Raw genomic sequence first — 12314 nt, 5'->3', positions numbered from 1 at the left:
GCACACTTATAAATGCATACCCACACGTGAGCACAGCCTGTGCAAGCAATGCACACATATAAACACACACAAGCCTGAGCACAGCCTGTGCAAGCAATGCACATATATAAGCACACACTGCCTGAGCACAGCCTGTGCAAGCAGTGCACACATATAGACACACATGCCTCAGCACAGCCTGTGCAAGCAATGCACACTTATAAATGCATACCCACACGTGAGCACAGCCTGTGCAAGCAATGCACACATATAAACACACACATGCCTGAGCACAGCCTGTGTAAATAATGCACACATATAAACACACACTCCTGAGCACAGCTTATGCAAGCAATATACACATATAAACACACACACACTGCCTGAGCACAGCCTGTGCAAGCAGTGCACACATATAAGCACACACACACATTGCCTGAGCACAGCCTGTGCAAGCAATGCACACATATAAGCACACACTGCCTGAGCACAGCCTGTGCAAGCAATGCACGCATAAGTATGCACACACGCCTGAGCACAGCCTGTGCAAACAATGCACACATATAAACACACTTGCCTGAGCACAGCCTGTGCAAGCAATGCACACATATAAACACACACAAGCCTGAGCACAGCCTGTGCAAACAATGCACACATATAAACGCACACACACTCCTGAACACAGCCTATGCAAGCAATGCACACATATAAACACACATGCCTGAGCAAACACATGTACATGTGCGGATGTGCACATACATGTATACACACTTGTGTGTGTGAATGTGTGTGCAGCGTGTCTGAGCATGCATATGTGTGCAGACAAGTACACCTGTGTGCACATTTGTATGCAAGGTACATCCATGTGCAGGCACACAAATGTAGCCAGTGTGACCTCCAATGCACACACACACAGACAGTGTCTAATTCTTGTGCTCATCATCTGAGACAAGCTTGAAATGCCATAAGTTGCCTAGGGAAAGCCTGTCTCAGTGTTGCAGTGCAGTGAAGCAGAAAGTCCCCTTGTCCAGGAGATGTGGGACCATGTCCCAGTACAGGCCACTTGGCTTTGCTGGCCACCTCCTCCACCTTCCCACTGAGCAGTGAGAGGGCTGCTGAGCCTGGAGATGGCCTGCAGTAGTCAAGCCCAGGCCTGCCCAGAGGTCAAGGGAAGAGGCCTCAAGGTGGTTGGGAGTAGGTGCTGCCTGGTTCCAGATGAGTTTCATCCTCTCTGGAACTCCAGTCCCCAGCAGCAAGATGGAAACATAGGCCCCATGGGCTGGCTTTGGTAAGGGCAACAGCTGGGAAAACCAGGAAAGGCCACGCAGTTGGGACAGCTGCCCTTCACACTCAGACCTCAGGCACCCACCACATGCATGGGGCTCAGATGTGCCACGTGCAGCACTCTGGTGCCCCCTCCCCTGGAGACACTCACCACATGCATGGGGTTCAGATGTCCACATTCAGGACTCTTGTATCCCTCTCCCCTGGAGACACCTTTTGGACTTGAACTCATTTTGTGGCAAAGGCATCAACCATCCTGGCCCCATTGTGGCTGGTGGCCCACTGCATGGCCACAGGCTACTCTTCCCTTTCCGTAGGCCTCAGGGCTATGTTGGGCTACATGTTTGAGGAATTCACAGGCTTATGTCAGCATGAGGAAAAGCCTGGGCCCTTTTGAGTAGGCAAGAGATGCCAGCTCGTTCTCCTCCCCACAGCTCCTGTGGCGCTCAGGAGGGAGAGTGGGCCATCCTTGGGGTGCCTGCTGTCACACCCCAGCCCCTCAGGGCAGACGCTTTCACCCGTCTGTAGCTGAGGAAACTGGACCTCCTAGCTGAGACAGGCTGCTCAGGGACACATGGCCAGTGCTCCTAAGCCCAGCAGATGGCTGCACTGCAGTGCCATCAGGGAGTCAGCCCCAGGCACTGGCTTCTCTGTAACCCTTGCTATTCTGACTGTTTTCTTTGTAGTCACTGAGCAGGCGACTAAAGTCCCCAAGAAAACCGTCATCATGTAAGTGCAGGCGTGTTCCTAACCCGTCCTCGGACTGCAGTGCCCTGCATGCCACTAACCTTCCTGGACCTTGCTGTGTGTCCTGGCCACTTGCAGTGGCTGCACTAACAGCCTGGCTCACTTCTGGCCACCAGTGCCTTGCAGATTTCTCACACAGCTGTGGCCTCAGGTCCCTCCACACGTCATGGCTCTCTTGCTCTGCACACAACACAATGGCTCACCAGAGTCGCACCACTAGGGTGGGGCTAGAACTGAGCCACTTCCCTCAGAAGACTAGAGACAGACTCTTATCCCTTGGTACCCCAGGTCTGGGACGGTATCATCCAACAGAACTTGCTGCAGTGGTGAGAGTATTCTCTCTACACTGCCCAGTGTGGCAGCCACTAGCCACGTGTGTCTGTTGAGTACTTGAAGTGTCTAGTGCAGCTTAAGAAATGAATTTTAGGGGCTAGAATTGTGGCTCAGTGGTAGAGCACTTGCCTGGCATGTGTGAGGCCCTGGGTTTGATCTACAGCACTGCACATAAATATATAAATAAAATAAAAAGATCCATTTACAACTAAAAATTTTTTTAAATGAAGGAATTTTAGCAGTCTCCAAACCCAAGCCTAACCAAGGTTCAGGGAAGTGAGGAGGCTTAGGGTGGCTCCCAGAAGTCAGCTGAGAGCCCATTTCCCCAGAGCCATGCCCGTGGGCTCTTTGTCCTTCAGTACCTTCATGCTGTAGAAAATCTGGGCATGTTGGTGAGCTGACTTGGGGGATCAGAGCTGGGTGAACTCACAGAAGGTAGGCTTGCTTATGACCTGGACAGTCCTGGAGACTTGCAGAGGAGGTATGCAGGTGGAGGTGTGGGGATCTGTAGGCAGGACTGGCTGAGGATTTTATAAGTTACAGGCTGGAATGCTCCAGGATAGAAACCTCCATTCCCCAGGGGCTGAGCAGCCACCAGAAAGGCCTGAAGGTAGCTGTGCTACAGAAGAATTCTGTCATCAGAATTGATGAGGCCCTGGGTTAACTCTTCCCTGACCTCCCTTCTCCCCAGAAGTAGGCTTCTCCTACTGTGCCACCCAACAGATGGGAACAGTTGGGTGGTAGAGTGCCATCCTGGGTACAAGCAGGTGTTCTAGGGCCTCAGACAGGTTATTGCTCCCTTCCCTCCACAGGAGGAGCATTGTAGAGATGGAGCCAGATCCCATTTGGGAAGCTTCAGAGGCGACCTGAGGGGGACTGGGGATCAGAAACATTCTGGGAAGTACCCACCTTCATCCTGCAGAGAAGGCTGTGCCCCCTCAGCTTTGGCCCTCAATAGGCCACCAGGAGCCTCAACCTCCCCACCAGTCAGTGGAGTAGGAGATTCCCTTCCTCCTGGACAAGAGATAGGGAATGTAGGGTTCATCACTGCTGTGCACCTTGAGGGTGCCCATGTGTCTCTGGGCCCGTCCCTGGGAGCAACTCTTCCTGGAGCCCCGAAGTTAGAGCAAGAAATAAAAATAAGTGCTGAGAGAGAGAGATAGGCAGTGCCTTGGTCAAAGCACCAAGTCCTGACCATGGGTAGATCCTCAGCTGAGCCCCGTGGACTTGCCTCCCTCAGCTGGAGCCTGCTCCCTGCTCATGGCCCACTTTACCTCAGCTCCTGCTAGAGCCAGGATCACTGGCTGCAGAGGAGGACCTGGGCTAACCAGTGCATTGCTGACCCTTGGATCTGGGCATTTTTGAGCCTTTCCCCCTGTCCATGCCTGTAAAGGGGATAAGAACCACTGAGGGCCCTTGCTGAGACAGGCCAGGGCTGCAGAGTCGCTGGCCCTCCCAGCATGCACTCCTGAGCTGTTGGCCTTGAGCTCTGCCCCTCCCACCTTGGGAGATGCCAGCCAGGTGGGGTACATGGCCATGTGGAGCTCAGTGTTCAGCCAGTCTTCCCCTTGGCCTGATGGGGCCTCACTGGCCTTAGATCCAGAGGCCAGGAGCACAGGCCACAGGCCAGCAGCCTGTCACTTGCCAAGGACTTCACGGCATGCGGGCACTTCCTGGTAGCAGGCTGGGCACCCTGCCTGAGGTACAGAGCAGAAAGCCTGCTGAAGAGGGGGACGGGGAGACAGTGCAGTCCTGGTGTCCAGAGGCTTCAGCTTGGGTGATGTAGCATGGGCCTTCTAGGTGCCTCCACATGTCTTGAGCAGAGCAGAACTTGAGCTTAGCCATGTGAAACACTGTGCTTGGTTTCCTTGGCTTCCTGCCAGGGGCTCTGCAGGTGGGGCTGAAGAGCATGTGTAGGAGTTTGCACACTCACCCTCCTCACCTGTTTGTACCTTAACTTGGTCTCTGGCATGTGCTAATGGCTTGGAGCTGGGTGAGGCTGCAGATCTCTGTGCCCATCTCTTCTTGGGCCCTCTCCCCTACCAGAGAGGAGACCATCACCACCGTGGTGAAGAGTCCCCGTGGCCCACGACGGTCCCCCAGCAAGTCCCCCTCCTGCTCGCCTTCCCGCCGCTCCACCAGCCCACAGAGGCCAGTTCTGTTGGCCCCTGACCTACTGTTCCTGCCGGAGTCCAGGCAACCTCACAGGCCTGAGACAGAGCCAGGCCGGAAGCCCACTGTGCCCACACTGTACGTGACGGAGGCTGAGGCCCCCTCCGGAGCCCTGCCAGGGGGCACAGGGCCCCAGCCCAAGTGGGTGGAGGTTGAGGAGACTGTTGAAGTCCGAGTGAAGAAGTCAGGTCCTCGGGCTGTGTCTCCCACCAGGGAGGTGCCCAGAGGCATGGGGGCACTGCTCTTCACACTGCCTGGTGGGACGCCAGGTGGGGACCCCAACGCCAACAACTCCAACAACAAGCAGCTGGACCAGGAGCCCCATGCCCAGGGTCCAGCTGTGGTCAGCATTGGGGAGTCCCTCGTCTTCCATGTGGATGCTGGGGGCAGTGTGGACTGGGCTGCTTCTGGAGCAGTCAGCCCTGAGCCAGAGGAGACTGGGGCTTCCCTCAGGGACAGCAGCACGGAGTGGGCAGGAGGAGAGGGTGATGGGGAGAGCCCTTTCGTGGTGGAGGAGCCCCCGGACACGGATGGCCTTTGCAGCCGTGACCCCAAGATCCTCACACACAATGGTCGTGTGCTGACCCTGGCTGACCTGGAAGATTACGTGCTCCAGGCAGGGGAGACCTTTGGCTGCCGTGGCCCAGCAAGCAGCACCTCCGACAACATGCCCTGTGAGGTCTCCGTGCTCCAGAGAGAGATCAGTGAGCCCACCATGGGGCAGCCCATCCTGCTCAACGTGGGGCGCCCACCCAGACATGTGGGTCCACCTGGCTTCTTCAGGACGGGATCCCAGGTCCACAGCCCTGAGGACCTGTCCTTCCACGTGCGAGGGGCCCGAGCTGGGCCTGTGGGCAGTGCTCCTTGGACCTCCTCCTGCACCCGGGTCCAGCACTCTACAGACGGCAGGCAGAGCAGCTTCAAGATGGAGGTTTCCACCCAGATGGTCAGCTTGGGGACTGTGGGAGAGACTGTCACTCTGCATATTTGCCCAGATGGAGATGAGGCCCCTGGCCCCTCCCAGGGCTGAGGCCACATACCCTGGCAAGACAGGGAGGCCAGGGCACTCTTACTGTGCCGTCCTTGCAGCATGGGGCCTGCATCCTGCTGGGCAGCAGCACCTGCTCAGGAATCCCAGCTCACCTCAGTCACCTGTGCTCAACGCGCTGCTCTTCTGAGCTCAGGGTTCAGCCTGCCATGCCCTCTGTCCTGGGCCCTTCCTACCTCACTGGACTTTGGTCCTCAACAAAGAGGACCACAGTGCCTACAATGCTGGATGCACTGAAGTCCTTCAAGAGAGCCCTGGCCAGGGGCAGCTCAGAGACCAAGCTCTGGGTTGTCTCTTCTGGCCTGCAGGAGCCTCCAGGCTCTGGACACAGATGTGGACTTGGGCCTGTGTCCTGCTCCCACTGGGCACAGCCTTACCTGTCCCCAGGCTAGGGATGGGACCCAGACCCCCAAAGCCACACCCAGGGCCTAGTGGCCACCAGCGGCTCTGCAGGGTGGACACAGGGTCTGTGTTGGGAAGTGCACCTGTATTCTGGCTGATAGAGCAATAAACCAGTCTGCGCCTCCTCTCTGCTCCTCTCGCTCTCGCACTCAGTACCCCGGGATCCCCTCCACCCATAGCCCTGGTTGGGCCTAGACCAACTGCCCTTGTTCCTTCACTCCAAGGTCAAGCTGGGAGCCACATGGGTGCCCTGTATTGGCTCCTGTGTGCCCAGACGGGCTGTGGCAGCACATGGGCCTGTCTTGTTCCCAGGCAGGGGCTGTGGGGCTGGTCCTGTGGACACATGATATGACCAGAATCACCCATAATTGTCCCTCTGGCCCACCAGGAGCAGTGTAGGCTTTCCTCTACCTGGCAGCTGAGGCTAGTGTCAGGACAGATGTGGTGTGGGCGTGTGATATGGTGGTCCCAAGTTCTCGGCATCTAGAGGTTTACCCCTTTGTCCCCAGCTGAGGTGACCCAGGACAACCTAGCATCTGTCAGAGGGGTGGGAACCACTCTGTGCTGAGCTCCAACTGGGAGGGATCCACTGACCTCTTGGATGGGGAAGGGGAGGGTGGGTTCCCTGACCCCACAGAGGGCATCCTGGAGCTGCCTTTCCATTTTGGGTGCCCCTCCTGGGCAGGGGCTCAGGAGGGCTGGGGAAGGCTCTGGGAAGGGACCTTCTGGGGATGGGAGTGGTCAGCATCCTCAGGCTGCAGACAGTTTGCAGGTGGGAAGGGCAGGGGCCATGCCTGGCAGGGACCTGGGGAGTCCTTCAGGGATAGGTGGAAGGGGCCAGGGAAGGGTAGCATGGCCTGGACTAGCTGTAAGTGGAGGGTGGACGGTTACTATGCAGATGGAGTTGGGTAAGGATAGGGCAGTGGGTCTGTCCCCAGGAGGGGGGCCAATGGCTCTGGCCACCTGGACACCAGCCCCATGATCCCTTGGACCTTGACATGGTATCAGGTTGCCCCCAGGTTTAGAGCTGGGGTTCAGAGTCAGCCTTGCAGGACAGCCAGCCTTGGGATGAAGTGTGTGCTGGGATTTGGGGCACATGAAGGGTGAAGGGTGGGTTCCCGGTCCCCTGGCCCAGGAGGAGGAGGAGTTCTCCATGGGGCACCTGGGTGAGGACAGGCCTGAGCTCCAGGGGAGGAAGTAGCTGTCCCCAGTGTGGGTTCTGTGGCTTCTCTCTCTGTGCCAAGCCTCCATTCCTCACAGCCTCCTGAGCGGGTGGGTGAGTGAAGCAGGTGGGAGGGGACAGCTGGGGGTCAGCCCACTGGACTGTCTCTGACAGGGACTGGTCTCTGGAGGCCCCTACCTGGGGTCAGGCCACACCAGACCCTGGGCATTACCATCTGCTGCTGACCCACCTCTTCATAGGTGTTACCCAGGAGGGCTCTGCCCCGCCCTCCCTTGGAGCCGACCAGGAAGTCCCATCTGTGCTGCAGAGACTGCTGGGCCCTGAGGCTCCAGGCCCTTCTGCAGGGGACTTTGCCAGCCCCACCCCTGTCCCCAGGGAACCACTGGCATTTCAGGAGGCTGGCCCCCAGGCCCCAGAAGCCTCGGGCACACCTGGTAAGCCCTGCCAAGAACTGGCTGCAAGGACACATCCTGTGCTGACCCTGTCCTGGCCAAGGAATGTCCTCGGGTTCTGAATTTGCACATGGCGTTCTCAGCATGGTGTCAGTTAGGTGCAGGTCTGGCCCAGTGTCCCTCTTGGACCAAGAGTAAGGCAGCTTCGTCTTGTCTGTCACCATCACCACCACCAGCTGTGACAGATTGGTGCCCACAGGGGATGGAAAGGCAAAGGCTAGGGATGGCATCTCTGTGGGAGGCTGCTGGATCAGAGTGGCCACAGAGTTCTGGTGTCCAGGAACGCGGTGATGGAGCAAACCCCTGGTGTTGCTTGGCCTGCCTTGGCACTGGTGTTCACTTTCCCTGCTGCTGCTTTGGGGAGCAAGCCGAGCCCCTTCCTATCCTGGGCTCCCTTTCCCTCCACTCATTCCCTGTGTCCTGCCTGAAGATGGAGGGGTTCCCCTAAGTTCAGCCTCCATCCAGCCCTGTCCTTGGAGGCCCAGCACATTGCCCCTCCCTGCCCACCCCTGTGCTGGCTCCAGCCTGAAATGCCTCAGTTCACCTGCAGCCAGCCTCAGGGCCCTGGAGAACCTCCCCAAGGGCACCACCGCCTGCTCTAAGTGGCCACCTGGTCACCCTATGCCCTACTTTTCTAGCCAGTCTGCTAGGCTATCCTCTGTTTTGTCCCTGGCCACTGATAGAGTGGGCCTTGTCTGTGTGCTATGGCCACAATACAACTTGTAGTGCTGGGTGACGTCACCTGCGGTCTCTCCGGCCCGTAGGAAGCTGCCAGAGCCTATGGCACCCATGGCGTGGGATATAGCCACTTTCCTGGGTCACCGACCTATGCTGTCAGGATGTTCCCTGGATGGCAGCCTAGCTGCTGGGCAGGGACACTGAAGTGGGTGTCCCTGGTGGGGCAGGTGCCTGCAGAATGGACCCCAGCCAGCATGCACATGCTGAGCCATGGGCTGAACCTGGGCTTTGGGGACAGTCTCACCCATGGCCCCCAGGTCCCTGCAAGCAGTGGTCTTGCTGAGCATACACACACCCTGGCCTGGTGATGTGGGGGACAGTTGGGCAGTGCAGGGCCGAGGAGGGTCCCTTGAGCCCCAGCCCAGCTCTGTCTCACGAGGCTCCTCATCTCCCAGCAGCTGAGACCCCAGAGGTGCCACAGCCTCTCATCCGGGAAGTCCTGGAGCAGGAGACGGTGACTGGTTCTGGGGCCCAAGGATGGACCGTCCCCATCCGGTAACCTCCCCCAGTTAACTGAGTCATGAGATGGGGGCAGTCCTGCCAAGGACAGCTCATGGGTGGGCAGGTCCATCCACTCTGGCCGTGTGGTACGCAGAGGTAATGGGGTGGTCCTGTGGCCTCCTGTGCACTCCTTGACTGCCCCAGGCCAAGCCAGTAGGCAGGGAAGAAGGCCAACCTTAGGGCAGGAGGTGCAGGAAGCCCCCACAGCAAGGACCAGGGTCTTCCATCTTCACACCTCATCCCCCCGCATGTGGGGAAAGCCTAGGACCCCATCTTGTCACCTCTAGCCAGCAGAAGCTCACCTAGCTCTGTGATTCCAGGGTGGAGGGTGCTGCCTGGCCAGGGGCAGGTGCCGGGCAGATGCTCTGGGATGTCCACAGCCATGTAATCACAGAGACCACACGAAGGACCTATGTGTACCAGCCCATCGACACCAGTGCTACAAGTTCAAGTATGGGGGTCAGGGGTCAGGGCGTGCTGTGAGGGTGGCCCTGCAGTGCCTGGGCTGGGGGCAGTTGCTTGGAGGGTGGAGGGGCCCGCTAGGTCCCCGCCTGCTTCAGCCCAGGTTCCCCACACCTTCTCTTGTGCCACAATGGGGTAGGGGCTGGAGCTCTCCTCCAGGAGAGGCAGGCACTACAGATCTGGTGTCTGCTGGACCCAGTCCTGGAGAGAGCCACCACCCCCTAGCATGTTCTGCCTGCCTTGGCTTGACTGTTCTCGTGACTGCTGGGCCAGCTGAGGGCAAAGCAGGGAGACAGTGGTTGGATGGAAGGAAGAACTTCCCAGTTACCAGGGGGTCCTGTTGCCTGTTGCCCTGGGGTGTACTCAGAGCCTCACTGACCACATGTATGGGCTGTGCAGCCTGGGAATCCCTCCTCATGTCCCCCTTTCCACCTCTTCCCAGGGCCCCCAACCATGCAGGTGACCATTGAGGATGTGCAGGTCCAGGCGGGTGGTACAACACAGTTTGAGGCTGTCATTGAGGGGCACCCACAGCCCACTGTGACATGGTACAAGGTAAGAGCTGGCTCAGGGAGGCAGGGTGGGGCCCTCAGAGGCCGGAGGCACCTGTGTGTGCATGTGTGTACGAAAACCGCACCACACGATCCTAGCTGTGCGGCCCCTCCTGCCATCCCCAAGCCCATCATGGCTGGGCATGGGGCTGGACCGGGGGCTGACACACAGCAGGTGCCAGGGAAGGGCAGGTGAGCCTGATGCTGGGATGGGCTGATGGCGTCCTGGCCTGCTGGTGTTTCAGGATGGTGTCCAACTGGAGGACAGTGCCCGGCTGAGCCAGCAGAAGGATGGCACCACTCACTGCCTGCTACTGAAGGATGTGGCCCAGCAAGATGCAGGCGTCTACACCTGTCTCGCACAAAATGCTGCTGGCCAGGTGCTCTGCAAGGCGGAGCTGCTGGTCCATGGGGGTAAGTCAAAGAGCCTCCCAGGCCCAGGGCCGCTCGGTCTCCACATGGCATCCCCAGTCCCCACAGGGACCCCAGCTCAAGGTTCCCATGGGCCACAGGCCCAGGCCCAGGGAACAGCCTGCCAGCTCCACAGTACTGGGGACGAGGGCCAGGGCAGTGCCTTTGCCGTCCTAACTACCTTCTGTGCTGACCACAGGAGACAGTGAGCCAGATTCAGAAGAGCAGAGCCATCGGAGGAAGCTGCACTCCTTCTACAAGGTCAAGGAGGAGATTGGCAGGTACACTCCAGCCCTTCTGGCCCCGGGGATGCCCAGGACCCGTGGCACAGCGTCACCATCCTGATCCCCCTCCCTCCTCCCCAGAGTCGTGTTTGGCTTTGTGAAAAGGGTACAGCACAAAGGAAATAAGGTATTCTGTGCTGCCAAGTTCATCCCCCTGCGGAGCAGAACTCGGGCCCAGGCGTACCAGGAGCGAGATATCCTGGCCATGCTCAGCCACCCGCTGGTCACTGGGCTGCTGGACCAGTTTGAGACCCGGAAGACGCTCATCCTCATTTTGGAACTGTATCCTTTCTTCTCCTGGCCCCTTCCCTTGGGGTTTGAGGAGGGGTGCAGTGGCCACCAGGCTGGGGATTGGAGGAGCGTATGCTCCCTGGGCCTGGCAGGTTGTGAGGGCCTCAGCCCACCTTCCTGTGGCCAATGCTGTGTGACAAGCAGCCCTGTTCCTGCCGCTCGTGATGGTGTTGGTCAGGGGGTTCTTTCTCTCTGAGGGTGGTCCATGGGGGTCACCAGGCAGGGTCAGTGGCTGAGCTGGTCCTGAGGGTCCAGATGTCCTCGGTGGAGATGGCCAGGGGTCTCCTCCCATGGGTGACCTCTCAGATGTCAGGAGAGGTGTGTCCTACACAGGTTACTCCAGGTCTTTGCCCACTGCCCATAGGTCCCTGACTGGGGTCTCAGTGTGGAGGGCCTTGTGGCTGGATCTGCTCCTGTGTTCTTGTCTCTCCCCTGAGGAGGGATTTGTGCAGACAGGCCAGGTGCCCCCACCCTACCACTGCCCTGTGGCCTCAGTCCCCAGGCAGCCCCCCTCATCTGGGCTGGATGCTGTCTGGGGTTCCAGGGGCCCATGGCACCTCCCCTCAACCTGAGCACCAGTACCCCACCCTTGAGACCGCAGGAACCCTGTCCTGGCCACCTCCTGGTGGGTTCCAGCCTCAGCTGCTTTCCTTGACCAGGCCCCAGGTGCTCATCAGAGGAGCTGCTGGATCGCCTCTTCAAGAAGAGTGTGGTGACAGAGCCGAGGTGACCCTGAACCTGCCTGCCACTGGCCTGAGATGCATGCGGGTCCCAGCCCCACCCAGACACAGCTGCCCCAAATGTGGCCCAGGCCCCGCCTCTCTGGATCCCAGGCCCCGTGGCTACCCGGGCTCTGTGCCCAGCTGCACTGCCTGGCTTCCTGCACACCTTGCTTGTTCCTGGGGATTTCTCTGGCTTTGGCACTTAGGGCTCAGGGTGCCACCTACCCTGTGGGCTTGTCCCAGGTGCTAGACTGGGGCACTCAAGCAGGATGAGTCAAGGTGGAGGGCCGGGGCCCCTCCCTGAGCACAGCATTTGCCACAGGTCAAGGTCTACCTCCAGCAGCTGGTGGAGGGACTGCACTATCTGCATAGCCACGGGGTCCTCCACCTGGACATAAAGGTACTGTCCCTCGGGCCCCTCCAGAACCTGGGTGGGAGAGGGGAGCCCTGGGCCTACAGGATAGGAAGGGACAGGCTTACCGTGTCCAGTTTCCTTGACAGGGCTTGCTGTCCTGCAGGGACTGGATGCACTGCTAATTGGCAGCTCATCCGTGGGCTCTGCTCTGACAGTCTGACTGGTGCTCCCCATGCCCCACGTTGGCCTCATGGACCCTGAATGACTCCCTGAGGCCTGGAAACCCCAGGTGGCCCAACCCCCATAGACTCCCCAATACTTTCTGACAGCCCCCCAATATCCTGATGGTGCATCCTGCTCGCGAAGACATTAAAATCTGCGACTTTGGCTTTGCCCAAA

At 58.9% G+C, this 12314-nt stretch overlaps 1 protein-coding gene across 1 annotated transcript in view; it reads left to right on the top strand.

Moving 5' to 3' along the window:
• LOC308645718 (obscurin-like) overlaps positions 1-12314 on the top strand; it is a gene marked incomplete at its 5' end in the record, with an annotated part of 148106 nt that overhangs the window by 126780 nt on the left and 9012 nt on the right. Inside the window, 13 exon segments of the mRNA XM_081288083.1 lie at positions 1950-1992; positions 4390-5528; positions 7388-7582; positions 8734-8833; positions 9160-9290; positions 9744-9856; positions 10098-10266; positions 10463-10544; positions 10629-10829; positions 11505-11557; positions 11560-11564; positions 11883-11960; positions 12245-12313. Of these exon segments, the coding sequence (XP_081144209.1) occupies positions 1950-1992; positions 4390-5528; positions 7388-7582; positions 8734-8833; positions 9160-9290; positions 9744-9856; positions 10098-10266; positions 10463-10544; positions 10629-10829; positions 11505-11557; positions 11560-11564; positions 11883-11960; positions 12245-12313 (2378 nt within the window).

The sequence above is a fragment of the Spermophilus citellus genome (genome assembly GCF_964194105.1).
Source record: "Spermophilus citellus genome assembly, chromosome: 1".
NCBI lineage: Eukaryota > Metazoa > Chordata > Mammalia > Rodentia > Sciuridae > Spermophilus > Spermophilus citellus.
Note: the sequence above shows the minus strand (reverse complement) of the source record. Positions and strands in the feature narration are given on the sequence as shown.